The sequence below is a fragment of the Hyaena hyaena genome, unplaced genomic scaffold, assembly GCF_003009895.1.
Source record: "Hyaena hyaena isolate Hyena2069 unplaced genomic scaffold, ASM300989v1 scaffold_245, whole genome shotgun sequence".
NCBI lineage: Eukaryota > Metazoa > Chordata > Mammalia > Carnivora > Hyaenidae > Hyaena > Hyaena hyaena.
The window spans coordinates 1,208,720-1,236,129 of NW_024080878.1; the positions used below are offsets into that span (position 1 = coordinate 1,208,720).

At 37.9% G+C, this 27,410-nt stretch overlaps 1 protein-coding gene across 1 annotated transcript in view; it reads right to left on the reverse strand.

Moving 5' to 3' along the window:
- DENND5A (DENN domain containing 5A) overlaps positions 1-27,410 on the reverse strand; it is a 112,772-nt gene that overhangs the window by 50,224 nt on the left and 35,138 nt on the right. Inside the window, exons 2-6 of the mRNA XM_039244588.1 lie at positions 22,300-22,371; positions 21,420-21,529; positions 19,064-19,721; positions 11,233-11,420; positions 614-931 (exon numbers count right to left, since the gene is read on the reverse strand). Of these exons, the coding sequence (XP_039100519.1) occupies positions 614-931; positions 11,233-11,420; positions 19,064-19,721; positions 21,420-21,529; positions 22,300-22,371 (1,346 nt within the window). The remainder of the gene's footprint in view (positions 1-613; positions 932-11,232; positions 11,421-19,063; positions 19,722-21,419; positions 21,530-22,299; positions 22,372-27,410) is intronic.

The following is a 27,410-nucleotide window of genomic DNA, read 5'->3' on the forward strand; positions in this document are numbered from 1 at the left end:
TAATGAGTTACCCATCATGACCCCAGTGCAGTAATTCCTGTCCACAGGTCCTGTCCCTGTGCTTTAACAAAATCACCATTTTGCACCAAAGATGCCTTCAAGAATTCTTTCTTGGTTGTCAGCTCTGGACCCCACAAATGCCCCATCACCACAAAACCTCATCAAGGGGACCAGGATCTAGCCTCAGCTCAGTCACTTATTAGGCATTTAATCTTAGGCCACTAAGGCTCTCTAAGCCTTGGTTTCTTGAGCTATAAAAGAGAGTTAACAATACCTGCCCTGTATGCTGTAGGTTGCCATGAAATTCACAGGGCAATGGATTTTAAAGAGGTCTGAACACACTGTCATCCCTCCAAGTCACTCTGCTGTAGTGTTCACAAGGAATGACAGTAGGTTCTCCTTGATGTCCAGGTGAGAAGCCTCCCAAATTTAAACAGCATTTACTAATATATGCCAGAACTGAATCCAGAGTTGCCCACACAAAAGCCTTCTTTCACTGCTCACTAATAAGCCTTGCCCTGAACTAGGTGATTTCTCATCTCACGCTTTATTTCAGCAGGACAGCCCCCTAGCACAGACCAAGCTTGTCACAAACTCATATACAGCATCTTACCTTTTCCAAGCTCACCCCAGTCCTCTTAACCAAGGCTTGCAGCCGGGCAATAGTTTCATTCTCCTTGAGGAGATCGTAGGAATGCAAAGGGGAACCTGCGATGTTCCCATTCCTCTTGTCAGAGACAAGCTCAGAGGCCCGAAGCCTCTTCAGCTTGGAGGCACTCTCGCTGCAATGAAGGTTCCCTTCAGGGGGAATGCCAAATGCCATGAGAATCTCAGAGACTTCCTGGACAAACTCCAATTTGTTGGGAAACTGAGGCAGGTCCTCTGGCAGCTCAATGAAGTGGTTGTCAATGTCCACAAAGCAGAGGTTAGCCTGCCAGTCAAAACAGGATGAGTGTGAACAACTCCAGAGCATTAAGAAGAAGCTTTAGAAAGGATAATGAACAGGAGAGAGAAGAGGAAATATTTGAAATAGGCATATATGAGATATGATATAAAGAAGATGGGGCTCGGGAAAGAAATAGACCTAAGTTTCAATCTTCCCCTGCCACTTTCTAGGGAAAGTTACTTAATCTTCTGATTCTGTCTCCTCAGTTATAAAATGTTATAAAGAGATTAAAAACACTTATCTTAGAAAGTGGTAAGGATTCTGTGAGGACACAGATGTTGAGCATCTAGCACAAAATCCACACATATAGTAAATGCTCATAAAATGTCTGTTGAATTCTTATAGTAAACAGAACACCAAGAATGAGTCAAAACTCTAGGTTCCATATCTCAGTCCATCACTATCTCCCTATATGACTTTGACCATACCATTATCCTTTTCTGAGCCTTAGTCCTAATTTGTAAGATTTGGTGGCTGGACTTACTGATTTCTGTGATTCCTTCTGGCTTTAAGGTTGCTTTTGAGAGGATCTACAGAGACAGCGCTCACATACAATGCTACTAAGGTAGGCAATCTGGATTAACAAAGAACAATTTGGCAATATCCATCTATCCTTATTTTATATACAAAACTGACATAGAGAGGTTAAGCAACCTGTCCAAAGTCATATAGCTAACAAGTAGTAGAAGTAGGATCTAAACTCCTCTAGCCTGACTTCAGACATACACTAAAGCTCTTAACCATCCACTCTTCTCCTTAGAGGTCTTACACATTTCCTGTTCAATTTAACTTAAATATTTTATAGTTCCTGTTCTTGTTGGAATTTCTTTGTAGATATAAGTTAGAAAAGGCTTTTTAAAAAATATTTATCTTGGGATGCCTAGGTGGCTGTTGGTTGAGCGTCTGACTTCAGCTCAGGTCATGATCTCGCAGTTCATGAGTTTGAGCCCCCACATCAGGCTGCTGTCAGCAAAGAGCCCGTTTTGAATCCTCTCTCCCCCTCTCTCAGCTCTTCACCTGCTGGTGCTCTCACACAGACACGCTCTCTCAGAAATAAAAAAACATTAAAAGTATGTATATATTTATAACCGTGAACCTGTCTAGCCAAGACAACTATCATTCCCTTCATTGCAGTGATTAAATGCTTACGAGTATTTCTGCTTTCTTCATATAACAGAAATGATAATATTACCTATGCCATAAGTTTGGGACTTATGAGACAATAAATATCAAGATTTATGTGCTAGGTCCATAATATATAACAAATGCCAATTAACACTGTTATTATCACTGTGGAATAAAAACCTCAATAAATGAGTATCACAGAAAACAATATCACTAGATAGGAAAATTCCATTTTGAAAAGATGCTAATAATGCCCCTACTTATTTGTAAATTTAATGTAATTTTTTTCAAAATCCCAGATTTTTTTTGAAAGGAGTCTCTGATGAATTGATTGTGAATTTTGCCAGAAAGAATAAAACAGCTAAGAAAATTTTAAGAAAACACTTACCTTACTGGATTCTAACATAAACATAAAACAGTAATCTGTTGGAAAAGGAGAGTCTTGAACACACCCATGTATTGTGGATGGATTGCTGAATGAATGTTTTGGGGACAATGGCTGTATGTTTAGATATGTTAAAACAGAATACCATACTCAAAAATAAACTTAAGATTGAAGCTTTAAATATAAAAAACAGGGGGGCCTGGGTGGCTCAGTCGGTTAAGTGTCCAACTTCGGCTCAGGTCATGATCTCGCAGTTTATGAGCTCGAACCGTGTCAGACTCTGGGCTGTCAGAGGAGCCTGCTTCAGATTCTGTGTTTCCCTCTCTCTCTGACCCTTTTCCACTCATGCTCTGTCTCTTTCTCTCCCTCTCAAAAATAAATATTTTAAAATAATAATAAAAAAATAAAGCCACCTTATTTTCTTAAAAAGAGTATCTTTTAGAGATACATACTGAATATATTTGAATAACATAATAATGCTGTTAGATTTGTTTCGAAATAATCCAGTAAGATGAGTGGGAAGGAGGAGGGTAGAGAAAGAAAAGTGGCCGTGAGTTGATGATTATCATAAAACAATGGATGCTAGTCTCTTTACTCTTACATGTGTTCAACATTTTCCATAAAACAAGTTTAAAAAATTAAATAAACCCACAAAAGCATTAAAAGAAACTATAAAAGATTACTATATTAAGGTGGAGTTGGGCTTTCTAACCCTTATATAAATCTAAAAACCATAAAGGTAAATACTGCCATTAAAAAATTAAAAGATAAACAATCTAAGAAATAGTAATTGTTATATATAACATGTCAAAGGTTAATAGCAAAAGAAATCATTGAGATAAAAATAAATTCACCCAACAGAAAAGCAGGAATTGGTTATGGAAGGCAAACACAGAACTTTCAGCTGATTAACATCAAATACATAAAAAGATGTTCAATTTTGCTAGTAATCTAAGAAATACAAACAAAATATTTTTTACCTTCTGTGCTGGCAAAGATTTACAAGATTTATACTATCCAATGCCAGTCACATTAATAGGAAACAAACATCTCATTCACTGTTATTAGGAATGAAACAAAAACTGAAAACTTTCTGGGGATAATCTTAAAGACATTTTTTCCTGCCCAATCCAACAACTAGAACATTACCAATACTTTATCTACCTATCTGTTCCTCCCCAAAACCATCCCCCAACCTACACATCCCCATTCCCCAGGTAAACGCTATCCAGAACTCTCTATTATCTTTTTGCCTTCTGTTTTATAATTTATCACATGCATGTATGCCTTTAAGTTTTTGCTTATTTTTTAAATTTATGAAAAGATTACCATTCCTTAGGCAGTGTTATGATACTACTTTTCTTCACTCAACAGTAGGTCACTAAAACTCAGCCATTTTGTTATATGTAGCTATATGTTACTCACTTTCACTCTTGTATAATATTCCACACTATGTGGATATAACACAACTTATTTATCAATTTTCCCACTGAAGGGCATTTAAGTTTTTCCTGTTTATTGCTTTGATATTTTTATACGTTTTTTTGGACACACATGTAAGATCCTCTCTTGGGTGTATCCTAGGAGTGCAACTGCTGTGTTGTAAGCTATGCAAATGTTCAACTTTATAAGATAAGGCCTACATTTGTAGCAACGCAGATGGAATTTGAGGGTGTTATGCTGAGCGAAGTAAGTCAGGCAGAGAAAGACAGGTATCATTGTTTTCACTTATAGGTAGATTAGGAGAAACTTAATGGAGGACCATAGGGGAGGAGAAGGGGAAAAACAGTTGTGGAGAGGGAGGGGGGCAAATGATGAGAGACTCTTGAATACTGAGAACAAACTGAGGGCTGATGGGGGTGGGGGAGAGGGAAGGGGGGTGATGGGCATGGAGGAGGGCACTTGTGGGGATGAGCTCTGGGTGTTATATGGAAACGAACTTGACAATCAACTATGAAAGAAAAATAAATAAATGAATGAATAAACAAACAAAAAAAGAAAAATTGACATAATAGTATATACATCTTAGGCTTGTTCTAAGAAGGAAAAAAAGAATTCAGTCAAGCAACTTTCATAGTGCCTGATACATAATAAGTACTCAATAAATGTTGGCAATTACTATGTAAAAAAAAAAAAAAAAATACCCTATAAGGCCTAGCTGTGTCCAAAGTGGTTATAACAATTTACATTTTTACCAGCAATCTAAAGTGATCCTACTGATCCAAATTGTTCCAAAATTTGGTATCATCATATTTCTTAATTTTGCCATTGATTTGGGTGCATTTAATTTACACTTCTGGTTGCTAGTGAAAAAAATGTATATTTTTTTGTGCAATACCTGTTTGTGTCTTTAGCACATTTTTCTACTGGGTTGCTTATCACCTTACTGGTTTGTACAAGTTCTTTACAATCTCCTAACGCTAACTCTTTGTAGGTTATATGTGTTACATGTATCTTCTGGTTTTTATCATATCTTTTTAAGATGTCTTTCTCTTAATTTAAAAAATCAAATTTATCAATCTTTGTTTTTTACTTTTTTAATTTTTATCTTTTGAGAGGGAGAGGGACAGAAAGGGAGAGAAAGAATCTCAAGCAGGCTCCAGACTCAATGCAGAACCCAATGAGGGGCTTAATCTCACAACCCTCGGATCATGACCTGAGTCGAAGTTAAGAGTCAGACACTCAACCAAATGAGCCACCCAGGCTCCCTTCAATCTTTTATGGATGGTGCAGGAGGGGCCAAGATGACGGGACAGTGTGGAATTTTTTCTTGCATTTCATCCCTGAAATACAGCCAGATTAACACTAAACCATCCTGTACACCTTTTTTTGCTTGTGACATGTATAACTTCTTAATCCATGTCAAGTTGATTTTTGTTATGGAGGAATGTAGGGATCCTTTTTTATTTTGTCCCCTTACAGACAAGCAATTTTTCCAGGCTCATTATTAAATAGTCCCTTTTAGGGTGGTATATCTATAGTATATCAAAATGTTGATCCACTGATCCTTCTATTTTTCCCTGTACCAGTAAGTCTTGTGTCCTAAAAGAAGAGGCAGAAGGGTGACATAAGTCTAGCTAAATATAACTATTCCACAAACTCTCAATCTACTAAAACTGCATGTTTTAACCTGTCCGTGCATAAACATTTGCTGCGTGCATGAAACTATCCAATTTACCAATCTGTAATCAAAAAGGAGAATTTCTGGGTCCCTGGATGGCTCAGTCAATAAGCGTCTGGACTCTTGGTTTCAGCTCAGGTCATGATCTCACAGTTAATGCGTTCAAATTTTTTGTCAGGTTCCACACTGATGTGTGATTCTCCTGCTTGTGACTCTCCCTCCCTCTCCCTGCCCCTCTCCGCTTGCTCTGTCTCTTTCAAAATAAATAAATTTTAAAAAGAGAGAGAGAACTTTCTCTTATCTAAGACACAAAGATTAGAAGAACCACTTTAAAATTCACTTTCTGGAATTCCTCCACTGAATAATAAGTTTGAGCCCTGCCTAGAAAAAAGGGCAATAAACGCTTAACACCTAAAATTTAACTTTTTGTTTTTGCCTTTAAGATTTTAAAATTACACGGACTACTAGGTGGCTCAGTTGGTTAAGTATCCAACTGCAGCTCAGGTCATGATCTTGTGGTTTACCAGTTTGAGTCCCGCGTTGGGCTCTGTGTTGACAGCTCAGAGCTCGGAGCCCACTTCAGATTCCTTGTCTCCTTCTCTCTCTGCCCCTTCCCCACTCATGCTCTGTCTCTCCCTCTCTCAAAAAAATAAATAAATAAAACATTTTTAAAAAAGATTTACTTAAAATTATGTTTTCACATCAAGCCATTAAAACAGACAGTAAAGACAATTAAATCCAGTTTGAGATCACCTGCCTCTTAAGTCCCATCCACACAACTAACAGAACAAAGCTCTGTGACCCACCAGAGGCACACAATGCAATCATTTACCCCACTGGTTCTCCTCCTTTTATAAAAAAAAAAACAAAAACAAAACAAAACACTTTGTCCAACTGGAAACACAGAAGCATCTAAAAATAACTGCATCCACTCAACAATGCTTGGTTGGCTTTTCTTCCACTGTTGTGAGCCAAATATAGAATGTCTGTAAAGAATTTTATGAACTCCAAATGTATCTATATATTATAGATACACTCCTGGTAGGAGGTAGCTACAGGGGAGAATACAACTCAGGCACACTTCAGAGATGGGTTAAATTAGATAGGAGCCTCTGAGTAGACACCACTATAGCCATTCTTTGCAGTGTTAGGCTGAAGGAGGTAGGGATTGAGAAGGCAAAGTGAAATAGGGGGTCATTCAAATACTAAGCTCATACAACAGCCTCACATTGTTTCCTCAAACAGAAGCAATTTGCAAGCCTACCTCAAACTTCTCATGTACCCCTTTCCTCAGCCAAAAGGACAAGTCCTACAAAACAGCGTGGGGGACAAAAAGTAGCCCAGAAGAGGCACTGAACCCACATGATCAGTTTTCCTCAGTTAATTAACCTGCTCTCCCAACAAGAGCAGACTTAGCTGTTTGGCAGTAGTAATCACATGGATCCCCTAAATACCAAAAAGTCTTCCAAATCTTTTCCTCCACGAGGTCACAATGTTCTTTCCCACCCTGAGTTCCCAACAATAAATCACAACCAGTCTCCCCTCTAGTCTATCTTCATGTTATTCACTGAAGGGGAGCTCAACACACACACATTACTGGGAAAAAGCTATTGAAGAAGTATCCTGAGAAAGGAAAAAACAAACAAAAAACAGCAGGAAAAAAAGAAGGACCCAAGACAGAAAGAAGTCACACCCCCTGGCCTTTACTCTAATATCCTCTCCCTGCTTCCCCTGACATAACTATGGACGAACTGCCTCCTTCCTGGACTCAACACAATGGAACCCAAAAGAGAAGCACGGGACAAAGAATGCCTCACAAAGGCAGCTCAGCACTTTCCCTTGCTCAGGGATAGCTGAGCTCATGTGTTGGTATAAAAAGAAACAAAGGGTTTTTTCACAGACTTCTGATGTCACAAGATGAGGCAGCTACTGATGAATTCTGATTTAGGGATCCAGGAAATGTATAATCTCCATCCCTCTGGTGAAAGTCCCTTTTAAAAATCAAGCTTGCCCCACTACCCTAATGATGATGATGCACCCTTGCACAGGCCTGGTGAATTTCCCTAGTTCTGTCTCAAATTTCTTCTAGTAGTGTAAAGATACCCCAGAATGTCCACCAAAATGTTATAAGTAGTTATCTCTGGGTGACAAAATTCAAAGTAATTTTTACTTTATTCTTTTTTTAAAAAGAAGGTTTTTTTCAATGTTTATTTAGAGAGAAGGAGAGATGGAGAGAAGGAGGGAGGGAGAAGGAGCACAGAAGCCTGAGCAGGGAGGGGCAGAGAAAGAAAAGGAGAGAGAAAGAATACAAAGCAGGTTCCATGCTCAGCATGGATCTTATGACCTCATGACACCAAGATGACAACCTGAGCCAATATCAAGAGTTGGATGCCTAACCGACTGAGCCACCCAAGTGCTCCTACTTTACTCTTCATGCTTTTGTGCTTTGTTAGAATTTTTTACTATAAACATCATTTGGGGCACCTGGGTGGCTAAGCATCTGACTTTGACTCAGGTCATGATCTCACGGTTGGTGAGTCCTAGCCCCAAATCAGGCTCTGTGCTGACAGCTCAGAGCCTGGAGCCTGCTTCCAATTCTATGTCTCCCTCTCTCTCTAACCCTCCCCTGCTCACACTCTCACTCAAAAATAAACATTAAAAAAACCTTTTTTAATATATCATTTATGGGACACCTGCCTGGCTCAGCCCATAGAGCATATGACTCTTAATCTCCATCCAACTCTGTAAGTTTGAGTCCCATTGTGGGTGCATGGACTACTTAAAAATAAAATCTTAAAAAACAAAATAAAACAAACAAAAAACAACCATGTATCATTTGTGAGACATCCCAAAGTTGTCTTTCAGAGATTATTAGTCTTCATTCAATATGCATACCTTTCATAGTGCTTTACTACATGAGAAAGTCAGTTCTCCCCAACCTAAAGTTCCCCGTGGGGAACTATCCAGGCTCAGATATTCTAGAGGTTATCTGCTAAAAATCAAGGTAAATATCCAGCTATGAAACAACCCACATAAATATATGACCTTCAGAAGGCCAGTCTGGATGAAGTGGGACTCTGAAACCCTAGAACTGCTTATTAAGTATACATAGGTATTTCACATACCTTTCCTTCCCAAGCAAACCACAGGAAAAGGCAAAGGTTGAAGCAGTGATGGTGAATACTGCAATAGTGCAAGTCACAACATCCAGAAGAGAGTGAACTTTTGGGTTTCTCAGACAACACCTGATTTCTCAAACAGTCCCATCGAATTCCCTAGTTAAGAAAATCTCTGTTCTTCTAGCAGCCTCTTCATATACATGAAGCTACCAAAAATGATGCTGAGGGATACTACAGGGAAGAGAACTGTTACCAAAGATAAAAATAAAACTGAGAGAAGTGGCTTTTTGCCTAGTGACCTACTCATTAAACTGGTAGGTAGCATGCCTCTTCAGCTTTCCACCTTTTACCATTTTTTGTTGTTATTCTTATTTTGACTTTACAAAATTATAATTAGGTTTATTATGAAGAGGTGTCAATTTAAATACGCATTTGTTTAAAGCATCAACAAGAAGCAACTGGGTGGCTCAGTTAAGCACCCTAACTGACTCTTGGTTTCAGCTCAGGTCATGATCTCATGGTTCAGGGGTTTGAATCCCGCATCAGACTCTCTGCTGACAGTTCAGAGCCTACTCAGGATTCTCTCTCTCTCTCTGCCTCTCCCCCACTGGAACACATGCGCACTCTCTCTCTCTCTCAAAATAAATATATAAACTTAAAAACATAAAATAAAGCAAACAAGAAGCTCCCCATTCTCCAATCTTTGATATCTACTCTTCATTTACATTTATCAGTAAAACAGACAAATATACATAAAAACCCAATACCCCAACTCAATGATTTTCTCTATCATTTAGATCTTTTCTTCCTTAATCTTGTCCCACTCCAAACAACACAAAGCTCTATAAAATCAAAGAAGTAAAGGAGGTGGAAACGGAAGAAGCTACAAGGAAGACTCTGATTCTAAAACCAAAGGAGAGAGAAAAAGAGATGCATTTGACTATAACTTAAGTATTACAGGTGTGATCTAATTATCAGGATTTCATCAAGGATGCTGCCCAGACATGCCCAATGAGTGAGGCTCAGATCCAAGTCTGTGAGACTGTTCTCTTCCTTGGAGGTCTCCTTACTAATATTACTCAGTTATGCAAAAATCTTCCTCCAAGAACATTTTGATGAAGGGAGGAAATAGAGCCATGTTAACACCAGTGTATATATACTCCAAAGTCTTGTTCCCAGGCCTTTCTAATGACTGAGAAATTCAGAGTATGAAAGCCCTTCCACAAGTAGTTTCATACCAGCCACAAAATGACATAAAAACATAGACCAGTTCTATGGGTAATTCTACAAAAACAAAAAATAAAACAATCTTATTTTAATCATGCTTTAAATCTATTTTAGAATAAAATAGGAAATAAACAAGTAAATACATATTTTTAATCAGTTCTTTGGTATCTGAAATGATAGGAAAGAGGAGGAGACCATCTTCATAGCAAGGGAGGAAAAGGATTCTCTCAAGATCTTCCTTATCTTGAAAGGAAAGTTTTCAAAGCTGGCTCAGCACCACAAGAATCACTATGACCAGGTCAGTTATTACAGATAAACTGGGCCTGTAAAAGAAACCCACTGATTTATTAATACTTGGTCTAATGAAATAATTGTGAAATTATATTGTGTGGGATTTCCTTAAAATAATAAGGGAGCAGGAGGTACAGAATTAAAATGCAATTTAGGGGCACCTGGGTGGCTCAGTCAGTTGAGCAGCTGACTCATGATTTGGGCTCAGGTCATGATCCCAGTGTCATGGGATGAAGCTACACTCAGCATGGAGCCTGCTTAAGATTCCTTCTTTCTCTCTCTCTCTCTCTCTCTCCACCCTTCTCCCCACTCAAGCTCTGTATCTCTCTAAAAGAAAAAAGAAAACTAATTTTTTAAATATAATTAAATATGTATTATAACTGCTGAAGCTAAGTTTTAAGAACACAAAAAGTCATTATGCTATTTGTACATATTTAAAAGTTTTATATAATAAGATTATTTTCTAATAAATGTCTTGAAAAGTATGTAAAATATTGTGCTTAAAAAACTACATATGGAGTGCCTGGGTGGCCTGGTCAGTTAAACATCAGACTCTTGATACCAGCTCGGGTCATGATCTCACATTTTGTGAGATCAAGCCCTATGTGGGGCTCTGTGCCAGCAGCATGGAGCCTGCTTGGGATTCTCTTTCTCTCTCTCTCTCTCTGCCCCTCACCTACTGGCGCGTGTGCCCGCACTCTCTCTCTCAAAATAAAAATGAACTTAAAAAAAAAAAAAGAAAAGAAAAACTGCATATGAAAAAGCAATTCACAACAGTATAAACACAGGGATTACAACGTATGTATGTCATATAATCAAGATGACAAGTGTTTCTGGAACAACATAAACTGAGCTAAATGTTCATCATTTTTACTTATTTCCTAGATAGTAATTCATGTTCTTCAAAATAAGAGAAAATAAACTTTGTGACACCACCTGGGCTCATCCCAAAGCCATTCTCCCTCCAATCCTGGATTGGGGCCAATGGCACCAGCACTCAAGGTACCATTCCTCTTACCTCTTGAGGCAGCTCCAGCTTTGACCGGTCATCCAAGCCATTGGAATGCAAGCCCATCAGGTATGGAACAGGAGCATCTAAGAAATGTAGGAGAGAAGCCGGGAGAATAGGGACATAGACATGCTGCCACTGGAAAGGAAACATGAGAGCTGTAATTGTCTCCGCCACAGTCATCAGTCTCTGGTAATCTAGGTCAAAAAAAAAAAAAAAAACAAAAAAAAAAAAACAAACCAGTCAAAAACAAAACACTTGCTTGCCAAATAATAAGTTAAAACCTTGAATACAATTTCACATTTAGAAACAAGTCAGGATAAACTTCAGCAAGGGAATGCTCAAAGTGTGACTGAAGTGAGAGAGGGGGATAGAGGATCCAAAGCAGGCTCCGCCCTGTCAGCACAGAGCCTGATGTGGGGCTAGAACTCATGAACCACGAGATTGCCACCTGAGCCAAAGTCAGACGTTCAACCAACTGAGCCACCCAGGCACCCAAAACAATCATTATTATTAGGACAAATTCTCAGGGCACCTGGGTGGCTCAGTCAGTTAAGTGAGTTTGGCTCAGGTAATGATCTCACAGTTCGGGGGTTCAAGCCCCACATCGGGCTCTGTGCTGACTGCCAGCTCAGAGCCTGGAGCCTGTTGCAGATTCTGTATCTTTCTCTCTCTCTCTCTCAGAAACAAATAAAAAACATTTAAAAAAGACAAATTCTTATGATTCTCCAGATGAGACTTCAATTCTTACAGTTTTCTACATTTCATTGTCTGTAAATAATCTACTCAAGAGCAAAAATCTTGAGAATCTCAGACATCCTAAGAATTTATTTTAAAATTCAAAATTAAGATGAATCAAAAGAATGTAAAAGCATGGGAGAAAACCATCAAGTGATATTTAAAGCTGAAGGTCTAGTCTTATTACTATGTCTGAACACTGGCTCTTAAACACATATTTTGAATAAATATTCACTGAAATATCCCACCTCCATTTTGTGTGTACACACACACACACACACACACACACACACACACACACACCATTTCTGAATCTTGGTGGGGAGGGTTTAGGGAGCAGGAGTACCAGAGGTCTTTTTAATCATGAGAAAACCAAAAACCATCCTCCTCCTTTCCTTTACTCAAAGTAAGTAAAGCAAATGTTTTATGTGGCTGGCATTCCTGGCATGTCTGCTCAGGGACAGTAACATCTCACACAAGGCCAACAGACAGTCTGAGTAAAGGAGTCCCAAAAATGCTGTCATGAGACTTCCTGGCACTGGACTACTATGTATGGTTCCCAGCTGCAGTGTCTGGGAACATCTACTCTATAACCATAACAGAGAGAAGTCTAGAGTCTGAAGAAAGACACTTTCTCTGCTCCATCAAAGCAAGTTTTTCAATATCACAGAAATCTAGTTCTGGTTTTTCCCTACTCTTCAGGATAAATCTAATCTAGCATCTAAAACTCAACCCACTTATTTTTGTAAGAGTGGATAACTTTATTTGCTTCACATTGAAATCTCTGAAGAATTCCTTGTGATGTACTTGAAATTGTAGGATTCTTAGAAACAAAACACTTTTGGAACTCAGACATAATCTCCTCTCAAGGCTAAGCTGCTTTCCATTTATGTGGCTTAACTTTACAGATACTAGAAATGTGTAATTGTAAGGCCTTTCTGGTCCATGTGAGTCGTCAGTTTCTTTTTCTCTACATTTTTATATTTTAAAAAAGCAACATCCCACCTTGAAGGATGGCCTAACAAACAATGCCTCAGGTTTCCAGTAATCTGTGGTACCCACACTAGGATGTCGACCTCCAAGAGCTGTAAGCAATAGCACAAAACTCATTTGTGTACACCAGTAAAAATGATAAAATCGGCACCTCCTTCGCCATTGCCTGTGACTGTGCTCATCATTCCAAGAAGACAAAACCAATAAGTAGGATGCAGCTAAAGGTCATGTGCATCCAAAGCATGTCAAACAATCAAATCAACTAGAGACACTTGAGCTCTAGACAACTGCGTTCTCTTACAGCTCCCCTAACATTAACTGAGCAATTACTTTTAACAAAAGGAGATTATAATGCAAAGCATAGTGGATTACAATGACCACTGCTTCGTGGTAAGGAAGGAGGGAGGAATCCAAATGTTTTATGACTTGTCTCTGTGCAGAGAAAGATAACAGCCTTGGGGATACTCTCCAAGTTAAGTCTACGCCTAAAACTACAGGGCAAGACCTGCACATTGGAAACTGAATCATAAACTACCCTTGCATACTCACAGTTCTGTGAAAACTCTATGAACAATCTCTGTTCTTAGGAAATAACCTAATCTCTACGTCCCAGTATCTCCAAGATACATTATTAAATGAAAGTGCAAAACAATGATTAGCATGCTCCTATTTGTGTTGTTTCTAAAAAGCATGTATGTTGTATATGCATGATTATGTCTAGAAGGAAACAGGAGACAGTGGTAATCTCCCTGAAGGACAACCAGGGGAACCACAGGTGGAAGTCTTACACTTCATTATACACCCTTTCGCAATGTGTTAAAAATTCCTACCACATAATTATAAGGTTTTTTCTAACTTTTAATGTACCATATTTAAAACATATACGTATGGATGTTAAATTTTAGCATCAATTTTAATACACCACACATGTATCATAATGTATATGTATACTTTAAAGGACATTACAATTAATACATATGTACTCAACACTTAACATAAAAACAGTTCATGGCTTAAAATATTGGGGGGGGGCACTAAAAAATTAAGGAATTACTTCATAGAAATAGAATTCTAGGTGCAAAAGGGAAACTTTCAACATTCACTATCTTGTTTGCCCATACATCATTTATTTGCTTTTTTGAAAACTATTATTTAAGGGGCACCTGGGTGGCTCAGTTGGTTAAATGTACAATTCTTAATCTTGGTTCAGGTTATGATCTCACAGTTCATAAGACTGAGTCCCATATAAGGCTCTGTTCTAATGGCAGACCTGCTTAGGATTCTCTCCCCCTCTCTGCTCCTCCCACACTGTCTCACGCACGCCCACACATGTGTTCTCTCTGTCTCTCAAAATAAATAGACATTTTTAAAAAACTATTATTTTCACTAGGGATATACAAGAAACTTGATCTCTGGCTACCACTGGTGGGAGAGATGGAAGGACAGTTCACTGTGTTCCTTTGGAATTGTTTTGATTGTATGCCTTAAGCAGCATGCACTACTTTTGCAATAAAAAGTAATGTATGCTTATCAAAAGTCAGTTTCATTTGTTACCAGACTTATCTGTGCTAGGTGAAGTTATTACTGGATTATGTAATGTAACCAAATATTATGTAAATAAATGGTAAAATATGAGGACAAAAAAAGAATTTTCTCTTAGAACAAAATTAAATGCTTTAAAAAGACTGAGTAATGCAAAGTGGCTAAAAAAATACTATAACTGAATTAGGCATATCATGAGGCAATTAAGCGCAAAGCACTAGGGAGAACTACAGAATCTACAGGTAATCTCCATTCCAGTTCTTTTGTAAAGTTCAGTAAGTTCTCACTTCCCTTTAAAAAAAAAAATGTATCTGGAAAACCTAGTGAATGAATTATGGGTGTGGTTTATGAAGAAAAACAGTGTAGACATCTGATCAGTGAACTCATAATCAAAGGGAATACTGAGACCCTTCATCAAAAGACTAGTGACTATACAATCACATTTTATACTAAAATACAGTGTTTAATGGATTTATGTATCATTTTTAGGATTCTTAGGCTAGAATGACTTTTTCAATTATCCAATCTACTACACTATTAATTCATATCAGAAAAAGAATTGCTGCTCTATATACCATTTTGCACCAACTGGTAAAAAATATGCTATTAAAGGGGCACCTGGGTAGCTCAGTCAGTTAAGTGACCAACTCTTGATTTTGGCTAAGGTCATGATCTTGCAGCTCATGAGATCAAGCTCCACATCAGGCTCTGCACTGAGAGCATGGAGCCTGCTTGGGATTCTCTCTCCCATCTATATCTCCCCCTCCCCAGCTCATACTCTATCTATAGCTCTCAAAATAAATAAACATTCAATTTTTTAAAAAAATAAGTTATTTTAAAAAACTATATATGGACCAAAGAACAAATATCTAGGAGTAGGTAAAATGTTCTTTACAAGTTAAAAATTCTTAAAGATGTCAGTTCAGGGGCACCTGGGTGGCTCAGTTGGTTGAGCATCTGACTTCAGCTTAGGTCATGATCTCATGAGTTCGAGCCCCGCGTCAGGCTCTGTGCTAATGGCTCAGAACCTGGAGCCTGCTTCAGATTCTGTTCTCCCTCTCCCTCTGCCCCTCCCTTTCTTGTACTGTCTGTCTGTCTGTCTCTATCTCTCAAAAATAAACATTAAAAAAATTTTTTTTAATGTCAGTTCAGTCATCCAATGGTTTATACTTTAAGATTCTTACAATTTTGCCTGCATTCTTTTTCCTTAAGTAATGCTTATTTTCTATTTAGAAGGCAGGACATGCGGTGGTCAACACTAGCTGTGAGTGGGAACATGTTTTTGGAAGGCCAGAGAGATTTTGATCCACCTAAGCCCTTTGAATCATAAAGAAAAACTATTTCAAAAAAGCCAACCTGAATTGTTTAAAGTACTCTATTAATAGAGAACATAACCGGGGCACCTGGGTGGTTCAGTCCGTTAAGTGTCCAACTTCGGTTCAGGTCATGATCTCACAGTTCATGGGTTCAAGCCCTGCATCAGGCTCTGTGCTGACACCTAGCTCAGAGCCTGGAGCCTGTCTTTGGATTCTGTGTCTTCCTCTCTCTCTGCCCCTCCCCGCCTCAAGCTCTGTCTCTGTCTCAAAAATAAAAATTAAAAAAAAAAAATAGAGAACATAACCTATATCCAATAGAAGGCCACTCCATTTTACGGTCAACCATACTCAACAATGTCCAGGAATTTTTTGGAAAAAGCTTTTTCTTGACCTTGCTATAAACACAACTTTAGATCCTGAATTCCATTTTATTTTATACACAAATCTTCTCAACTACCTTCAAACCTCTTTAAAATTCTTATTATGGATACAATAATCCATATTCTTGGAAATGTAAGAAGAAACTGATGGAAAAATGTCACCTGTCATATTTCTGGTATCCTCCTTTTCCCACCTCTTTAACATTCCCACTTTACCACAGGTACCTAAACTACTGAATAAAATTAAAATCTAGGGCACTTGGTGGCTCAGTCAGTTAAGCATCTGACTTCAGCTCAGATCATGATCTTACTCTTCATGGGTTCAAGCCTCATGTTAGGATCTGTGCTGACAGTTCAGAGCCTGGAGCCTGCTTCAGATTCTCCCTCTCTTTCTGCCCCTCCCCGGCTTGTACTCTGTCTCTCTCTCTCTCAAAAATAAATAATAAACATTTTAAAATATATAAAATAAATAAAATAAAAATTTATGAGTGCATATAATAATAAAGAAACAAGGGAGAATGAATGTTATTCCCTATAGTAAAATGTCAATCAATAAATATAGATGTAGCTAGAAAAATCACCATTTTGTAACCATCATGGTAATAACTAAATCAGACTAAAATCATTAATAGATGTTAAATCTATTGAGCAAAACTTCAAAGTGGAATAGGATGCTTACAGAGTTTCAAAGTAACACCACACAAATTACTTACTAATTACAAAAGAAAAAAGGATAACATTCCAGTTAAGAAACTTGGCAGGGGCACCTGGGTGGCTCAGTTAGTTAAGCATCCGACTTCGGCTCAGGTCATGATCTCAGGGTTCCTGGATTCAAGCCCTATATCGGGCTCTGTCCTGACAGCCTGGATCCTGATTTGGATTCTGTCTCTGTCTCTCAAAAATAAATAAATGTTGGAAAGGACAGGACAGGACAGGACAGGACAGGACAGGAAAGGAAAGGAAAGGAAAGGAAAGGAAAGGAAAGGAAAGGAAAAAGGAAGGAAAAGGAAAAGGGAAAGGGAAAGGGAAAGGGAAAGGGAAAGGGAAAGGGAAAGGGAAAGGGAAAGGGAAAGGAAAGGAAAGGAAAGGAAAGGAAAGGAAAGGAAAGGAAAAGAAGGGAAAGGAAAGGAAAGAAAAAAAACTTGCCAGACATAATCTCAACCAAGTGATCAAATTAACATTACTAAAGTTGGGAACTGACATCAAGTGCCTCCTGTCATGATAAAAATACAAATTATGTGCCTCCTGATATAATGCACTGAGAGAATCATAACATCACTTCTGTGAATTACAGCCAAAAATATATAACCTGAGTCTAATCATGAAGAAACATCAGAGAAACCCAAATTGAAATTCTACAGAATGCCTTGCTGCACACTTCAAAAATGTCCATGTCATGAAAGACATGAAGAAGTAAAAAGTAAAAGCAATGCATGTTACTTGAGTAGATCTTGGATCAGGAATTAAAAAAAAAAAAAATCAAAGCAGATATTACTGGACAATGGTGGAACCTGAATATAATATTGAAGCGAAGTTCTTTCCTAAATTTGATAATCAGACTATGGTTATGTAAGAAAATGTTCTTGTTCTTATGGAATAAAAGCTGAAGCATTTAGGAGTCAAGGGCCATGGTGTCTGCAATGATTCTCAATGGTTCAGTTATGTGTACTCATATACAGAGAGAGAATGATAAAACAAATGTGGCCAAATGTTAACAATTGATGAATTGTGGGAGAGCATACAAGAGTTCTTTGAACACTTCTTGCAACATTTCCATGCTGGAAACTACTTCAAAATCAAGAATCAAAAAACTTAAAACCTACAATGACTATGCATCTCAGAGTAACAGAGTCCTTACAAAACTATAAAATCTAGGCTCCTGTTAAGTCTCTAATAACATCTGCTTCTATATCCCTGCTCTCTCACTCCATTTCATCCACTCAATTTTCTCACTGTTCTTGAACATAACAAACACATTCGTATCTCAAAACCTTTATACACACTATGTCCTTTGCCTACAATACTTTTCTTACAGATATGATGTGGGTTGCTTGGAGAAGGCTTGAACTAATTACTCTATTAAAAACTGGAACTTCCCTTCCCCAAATACCATCCTCTTCCCTGTTTTACTTTTCTTCACAGACCTTATTAACACCTTACACACTATAAACTTTATTTATGTAATCACCTATCCTTCCCCACTAAAATATCAGTTCCATTATAGGAAGGATTTTTATCTGTTTTGTCCACCACTGCATCTCTAGACCCTGAAACAATGTTTGGTACACAGTAGACTTTCAATAAATATGTACTGAATGAATAAATTTTATGTTACTTTTCTGGTTCATTTAATAAACATCTGTTTCCTTCTGATCTACCTTACTATTTTGTCCAGATCTGCTGCTTACATTCAGTTCACCTCTCATTTATAAAAAACAATTCAGTTATAACAAACAACAAAAAGAAGTAACACATCCTCATTTTCTCAAATATATGAAGGATCATCATTTGTGAATCCTCAGTTTTACTGTCAGGCTGTGGAAGGGGCAGAAATAACTTTGCAGAATGATGGAAAGTCAGCTTCCCAGGACCATCACCCTTTACCCCTCTTTTCAGCATCAATTAGAAAGGGTATCAAGAACCAAGGATCCCCTGCTAGACTAGAGTGCCCAGCAAAAGACCATGATGATAGCCAGTTAAAAACTGTGACCCTCTTGTGTTTCATTGGTTTTCCATTTACCTACCTGCAAAAGATCTGAGTTTTGCTCAACTTGTAACAGCCCTGGACCTTTATTGTCAGTTCTATGCATTCGATATGGAAAAGAAGGGAGGCCCTATGCAGGGAGATAGCTCTAGTAAGCACTGACTTACGCTGTGAGTAGAGCAGGATTTGAAACTCCAGAAGGGCACAAGTAAAAAGCTGAAACACATTTTCCACCCCAAGCAGTTCAAAGACCTCTCTGACAGGAAAGTCAAATAAAGGAAGCTCATTGGTACTTGGTCTCTGGCAGATTATTGGCCCATAGACTCCAGAAAATTTCAAGGACCGTCCAGGAGGTGGGAGTGGCACCTCATAGAGTACATTGTATATGTAGCTCTCAAGAGGCAGTGGAGGTGGCTGAGGTGAAGTGACTGCCTGGTGAAGTTGTTCCAGCACACTCCGACATGCTTTCATGAAGGACATGGGTGTGATGAGGCAAATGCACTTAGAGACGTAGAGCGTATCCCGGCTAATGTCATAGGAGTTGAAGCGCTGAAGCTTGGTCCCAGGAGTGCCTTCACCATCGTCCATGCCACTGTGGTCTCGGCCATCAACAGAGGGAGAATGTAGAACATCATACTCAGCATTATGCATGTGGTAGAGGGTCTGCATTGCACTGCAGATCTGTTTGCTAGTCACCTCCTCATAAAATGTGAGGGCAAACCCAAATGTCCGAGAGCCATCCTCTCTTGTGATAATAAAGGCATGGAATTGGGGCTCCCTGGGATCAGCTTGGGTCTTGAATGCCAGCCCTTTGGGCATGCATAGCTGCAAAAGACAAGGAAACAAGTGGTTAAGAATTCACTGTTGGTCCTCCTCAGAATACCATCACTACTATGTATTTACTCACAGAGTACCTATCATGCTAGGTGTTTGGGATATAAAGATCAATATGGCAACATATCTGCCCTGAAGATCTCCAATTCTAAGACACACAAGTAAATAAAATTACAATGCAGTTATCAGGGTTATCCAGAAACAAAGTGCTAGGGCAACAAAGAATGGACAACCCAGCCCAGAAACATCAGAAAAGACTTGATAGATGAGGTTTTGTTAGAATTTATCAGGAAGACTGATGAGTATTTCAGGGACAGGGAGAAAATGCACAAAGATAAGAAGGTAAGAGAAAGATTGGAGAATTTAAGTAGGTGGTTAAGCATGACACCATTTATTGGGAGAGGATGCTAGAAATATACCGAAAAACTAGACAGATACAATTTTGCATCTAAAAATAAAGTTTCAGACTCTTATCGGCTTATAAAATTCTGTGAGAATTTCAAGAGAACCTTCTCTTTTCACAGAAAAAAGGGAGCATTGCACATAAAGCAAGGAGATGATATAATCAGGATAAAAATGCAGTTTTTTTTTCACTTTAACTCAGATGGGTTATATAAAGAAACTTGGATAGCTAATCAAACTGACCTACATCAACTGGTCCCCATTTTCCAGGCTGACAAAAACCAGGCTATACAAATGATCTACCAGCAGCCTGGGTTAACAAATAAAAGGATATACCATATAATCTTAGGATATATCCATTACCTTTAGACTTGACTTTCCAAAGCCTAGGTGTTTCTAGAATATAGCATGTCAAGTATGAAATAAGCACTGGACCCAAGAGTCAAAAAACTTGAGGCTAATACTCAGTTTCCTTATCTGTAAAATGAAGATAATACAATCTACTCTGCCTACTTCACAGGGTTATTATATGCATCTAACAATATCATCCTCTAAAAAGTACAGAAAGCTATCAAAAATTAATACAGGCAGTATAAAGATGTGATTAAGAGCACTGCACTGGAACCAGACTATGATGTACTGTTCAAATTATAGCTCAACTGCTTTTTAGTCATGTGACCTTAAAAACATCACTCTTTGGACCTTAGTTTCTTCATGTATAAATGTGGGGGGGGGAGGGGGATATTTATTTAATATGATCTACATTAAGGGGTACTGTGAAGATTACATGAGTTAATTCATGTAAAATGCTTATCACACTGCCTAGCATAAGGTGAATACTCAATAAAAATTAGATTATTCATACTAGTATTCTTCTACATGAGATTTAAAATGTTGCCCTATCTAAAATCATGATGAAACAAAATACCCATTTCCATAGTATCACTCAGACATATACAACCCAGATTGAGAGAAAACTGCTTTAAATCTCACTCATTGTGTAATCTCAATGCTATAAGCAACCAATAAATAGCTCAGTACCACAAAGTTCACTATCTGCTACTATGTATTTGTCTGACAAAACACACTCTGACTTTTCAGTGTATTTCATACATTCTGAATATCTGATATGTTGATCAAAATGTAGAATCATGAATATATGCATATAACCCCTTCTTCAAAAGCTATTGGTAGTTGGTAGAATCACTGCTACCACAGCCTGGACTCACAATTCTACTATAAATTACTTTATAAATTACTTTATACTTGTAGCTAACAAATACTAACCATTCCCACTGCATCTTGGTCAAAGGGATTCCACTCTACGTTCTCAGGGTATCGGGCAAGGACCTTGGACTTGAATGTTCGTCTCAGAGGTGTCTGCTCAAAATTTTCTCCTGCAAGAAAAAGAGTGCAGCAAATCATCTCTACAAAGTCCCTTGAAATCACAGGGTTATGAATGTCTGATCTTGGTAGTCCAGCAAGGTACAGAAGTAAAGGCAAAGGGGTTAGGTTAGTATGCCAACCATCTAAGAACAGGAAAGGTATTAAAGTCATTAGGTAAGAGAAGAAACTGAAAAGGTTTAGCATGGTTAATATTAGACACCACTAGCTTTCTTTTCTTTTCTTGAAAATGAATTATTACTACAAACCCAAGGGTTAATCTTCCTGGAAGAGTGGAGAAAGTGCAAGGAATGACAAAAGATTATATCCATCCTTTTTTTCCCCCTGAAAACCACATTTAGTTTGCTTAAAGTTAACTGATAACATAGAAGCATAAATGATTTTAAATTCAGAATCAAGTATGCATTTCTATGATCTTGGAAAAAACACAAAGGGACTAAAAGATTCAAGAACATTAAGAAAGCAGATTTCAGGATAAATCTAATGAGCCATATGGTCAATTTAGAATCATCTGAAATTTCTGAATTCTCCTAGTTCCTCCTTTCCCCCTAAAAACATTACTATACACTGAAATAAAGAACATTAAAGTGAAAAGAGGAAGAACCAAAGAACCCACCACCTAGAGGGACACAAATTTGAAAAACCTACTGGTCAAAAAAGGCACAAGAAAGTTAGAAGGTCAAAAGGTACAAAATGCCACTGCAGAGACATATGCAAGAGCCACCAGAAAGTGTTGGTATTCTCAATTTTGTTTTGTTTTTACCTTCAGTCGTACTGGAAATGAAAGGGCTGGCACCATCCCTGGCTTTAGAAGCCTGTATGTACTGGCATAATGCTATATGATAAATGAAATGACAGAGTATTACAATTAAGCAATGTTATTCAAACTTTTTTGACCATGACTTCTGTATGAAACAAGCTTCACACCATGGAGCAATAAATATATACATGATGTGTACATATAAATTTGCCTAAAACAAATTTCACAAAATAATAACTTACCTTACTTTGTGGGATGCCCTCTCATAATTTCTACTCTATATTATTAAAACCAAATATACTAATCGCAGACCTACTGACACAGTCATAGTTTGAAAAAAACATTACAATGCAGCATAATAAGATGAGGAGCTCAAAAGATATCAAATTACTATAAAGTCACCGGTACTTTATCCAAAAGTATTCTGCCCCAAAAACTACCTTTCCAAAGGAGTTAAGGAGTAGGGGACAAATTAAATACACCTAAATATTTCAAATAAATAAATTTAGTAGGAGTCATGGGAAAATATGTAGAAAACATGATCAAAAACAATTCAATTGAATTCTCTCTATTGAGTAATCATGTCATACAAAGGCCCAAGGTATTGTGGGAGGTAGCCATGAACCAAACGAAGTACCTAGCCTCAAGACCTTATACCCTTAACTGTATAGGAAAAAGAACATACACAAATAACCACTTCACAGAGAGGTTACTATCTGGGAGCCTCCAGATTTTTAGTCTATGGGGTCCAACCATTCACATCTTGCTTGCACAGGAGTTCACATGTTCTAGTTGATAATATAAATTCTGTTCCAACTACAGTTTTTCTAAGTTGGTTTGGAATCCAAAAGCTGGTGATTAAGGAAGATGCATTCTCTACCAACACAGGACTGGGATACACGTAAAGTCAGACAGTCATTCACTCTAAATCATCCCAGAAACATCTCAAGTTTCTAAAGATGTTATAATAATTCTGAGGTGCCTGTTCCAGAAATTAATAATGATTCCAGTCAGAAAGTTATCTTTTATAACTAAAACCTTCACTTCCACTTTCTCTCAGGTTTTGTCCATCATAATCAGAAGTCCACTTATTCATAATTTTCAACTTCTGACAAGACTCAACCTTCCTTCAGTTAATAAAGCCAGTAGCACAATTTCAATTCTTCTCACTTACTGATCCTTCTTCCTAACTGAGTTTTCTGAAGTTCTTCTCCAGCAAATTTCATCTCTCAAAATACATTTGGTAATCTTCACTAAAGAAGACTGGCAAAATCAGCAGGCAGCTGGTAACAGTGGTAGTAACAAAGCCCTATAGCCATATACTGCTAGTCTCAAGCTTACAGTAATACCTGCAAAGAGCCCACCCATGGCAAATCTGCACTTACTGTACAAAAAAATTAAACAGCAAGAAGCTGACATAATGATCTTGTCTACAGTCTGAGAGTCTCAGAATGTTTATTTAAATTGTATGCAGTTCTAAGAAGATAACTATGTCTTCCTTCTAAGCTTCTTTACTTTTGTTGTCAGTTCGCTCATTTCTTCCTTATGAGGCCAGAAAATCCCCTCACTACAAACCACAAAATATTTGAACATAAACAGGAATCAGGGTAGTTACCACTCTTCTTAATGAAAGCCTTTAGACAAAGATATTTTTCTAAGATGGCTGTGAGGTGCCCCTTAAGACATGATGAGCATTTAAAGGACGGAACAGGGGACTATTTTAAACAACCAGAGAGATGAAGCCAGAGGTAAAAATGATGAGCTGACCTGGAGTACAAACAAAGAGGAGGAAGAAGCTAAGAATCAGAAGGAGAATAGTCTTTAGATCCTCTGTCCCCATCACCTCTCTACCTCCTGCTTCTCCTTCAAACAAGCTAAGTAATGATTTCTTGTTAGAGAGTCAGGTTCTGAGTAAAGGCACCAAAGAGAGTGCCAATCTTAGACATAAGTCCTTCTGTGTATTAGACTGGACCAGTATCAGGAGCATAGTGTTTTCACTTCAAGGGGAAAGGGGGTGTATAAAGAGGTATGAGAGCCCTGAGACCAAATTATGTTTATTACAGAACCCTATAAAGAGTGTCAGAAAAGTCACAGAGGAAGGGAATTCACAAACCTAAGATATTTTTATTAAAACAATTCAGTCTTTCATAATATACTGAGAGCTGAGTTTTGAGAGTAAGCAGCAGGGACTTAATGTCACAGGAACACCTACATAGCGCCACCTCCTGAGACCTGTACATATGCCACAGGTCTCTTAAATCCTCAATAATTCAGACCTTTGGAAATTCAAACAATATTAGGAATAAGACATCACGACCACAACTGTCCTATTGCCCTGAAACAGTAACTACTCATTTGCCCAACACATACAGAGTCTACAAATGTCAGCAATTCTGGATACCAGAACTACAGCCCATTTCTAACAGCAGCTTAAAAATTAGTCAACTAGGTGTTAAGAGTAACTTGGTGAATCTGTCCCTGGGGAAGTACAATTCAGATAAATCATAACAGGTTTTTTTTTTTTTAAGACTGCATGCCTTACAAAGATTTCTATTAGGTTCTTTGTTTACTTGTTCTGCTTTGACCAAGCCAGAAACAAACTGACATTTGTATTGCTATTAGCCTGTTGGTACTAGGTTGATTTGAATAATCCTAAATGAGGGATGCTTACAAATGAGAAGCTTCAAAGGAGCCCCTAAACTCTCTGAAATTATTTATAAAATCTCGTATGAAAATATGTGCATTTTCTGAAGAGAAAACACAATTTTCATCAGATTCTCAAAGGGTTTCATGACCCAAAAAAGTCAGAAACTGCAGCTCCAAGTGTTTCTATTTTGGGTAGGAAACATTTGACCACTTACAGATTAATCTAAATGGGTAGGTTTACATACAGTCTAAAATAAAATATATTCACTACTAAATAACTGCTTTCTGGGTTGATGCTGACCCAAAATGGGACATTATTTTCTCTTTTAAAAAATATTTTTACCATTTTATTTATTTTTGAGAGACAAACAGAGCATGAATGGGGGGCGGGGGGGCGGGCAGAGAGAAAAGGAGACACAGAATCTGAAGCAGACTCCAGGCTCTGAGCTGTCAGCACAGAGCTGGATGCTGGGCTCAAATTCATGGAGGTCCAACTCACAAACCATGAGATCATGACCTGAGCTGACGTAAGACGCTCAACCGACTGAGCCACTCAGGCACCCCTATTTTCTCCTTTTTTATCATAAGAAGCCTAGGGATGCAAATTTCTCTCTCTTTAAACATACACATATATGAGAACAAGTTTAAAAAAAAAATTCTCAAAACTTCTGTCTGAAGTCATCTGAAAGATCATCAAAAACTGTCCACCAAATTTCAGTCTGTGGCGAACAGCAAAAGTTTTGAAATGGTAGAGCAGATATGAAAAGGCATGTCCCAAACAACAACGTGAGAAAGATCTAATAGAGTCAAATCTCCATCTGGTTTATGTTAAATTACACCAATTTTCTCCAGAACACGTATTAGCTTAAATTCAAGCAAAATAAAAGTAACCATCATTTTTTAGTAAAGTGTCTATAGGACACATTAGTTATACCTACATCTTGGATTAAGATATACCAAGTAAAAGGAGTATTTCAATTTCTAAACCTATCAGGGTCAGAGTTGACATACACTTAAGAAGCTTTCCATAAAATCTGAAGTTTGGAAATAAAAAAAGAAAACAGAGCAAGAGCTAAGGGCATTTTTGTATCTCGTCCCTTAGAAGAGATGGGAAGGATAATACAAATATCTGTGAAATACAACTGAAAAAAGCTAACTTTGTCAACAGAACAATTAATATCTAGCATAATGGAGGTTCTGCTTCCAATCATAGAAAAGTAGCTCCTCTGAGACCAAATCTCTTGCATATAACTATGAACACTAGACAGAATAGAAAAAACAACTACCTGACGATACTACGGAACAAAGGGCAGGCTGATTATGATGGAAAGAGAGGGTTAAACCTTAGAAGAAGGTAATGACACCAAGTGTCCCTTCTTATGGTTTTTGGCTGGACAGTCCCAGTCTATACCATGAAAGATGTCTAAAATTCAGATAAAAACTCAAGACTTACTAGCTTCACAAACTAGAGGACAGACTTCAAGGCAACCAACACAGAGAAGTGAGGGAGGGAAATTCCAAAGAGAACCAGAAGGAAGTGCCTCAAACTGTGTATAAATTCTGCAGAAATCTCTGGTTAATCCTTAAACTATGCATGCATGTAACAGACCTCAAGCAACCAAGTTAGGGCTAAGAGAACTGAACTGAGATTTAAACTGGCATCCACTGCAGGGGAACAAAACAAAATTCAGTGTTCTTTGGAGGAAGGTAATGGAATCCACACTGTCTACAACATGTCATACTCAATATCAAGGACACAACCCAATGAAATTGTTCAACATATAAAGAAATAGAAAAAAAGAAAGAAGAAAACATGACCTATTCTCAAGAGAGGAGCCAATCAACTGGAGCTGATCCTGACTTGATCCAAATATTGGGATTAACAGACAAGGATTTGAATGATCATAATGAATGAAAAAAATAGATCTTAAAAGCAAAAAACAGACTATAATTCAGAAGATGGGTTTAACAATCAGCTGACTGGAGATGCAGAAGAGTTAGTGAACTTTAAAAGAGAGCAACAAAAAGTATCCAATCTGAAGAACAAAGAGAAAAAAAAGATTAAGGAGAAAAAGGAGGGGCATCCGGGTGACTCAGGTCATGATCTCACTGCTCATGGGTTCAACCCCGTGTCGGGATCTGTGCTGACAGCTCTGTCCCCCTCTCTCTGCCCCTCTCCCACTAGCACTCTGTCCCTCTCAAAAATTGAATAAATGTTTTAAAAAAAAATTTTTTTTAAAGGAGAAAAAGAAGTCAAGGAGAGGACCCCAGATATCTGTGGGGCAATAAGTCTAATATACATATAATTGGAGCCCCAAAAGAAAAGGAGAGTAAATGAGGTTTTCAAAAAAGTTTTTAACTGAAGAAATAATAATTTAAAATTTCCCAAATTGGGTAAAAGACATAGATTTACAGATTCAAAAAGGTTGGTGGATTCTAAGCAGGATACATACCAAGAAAATAAGAAG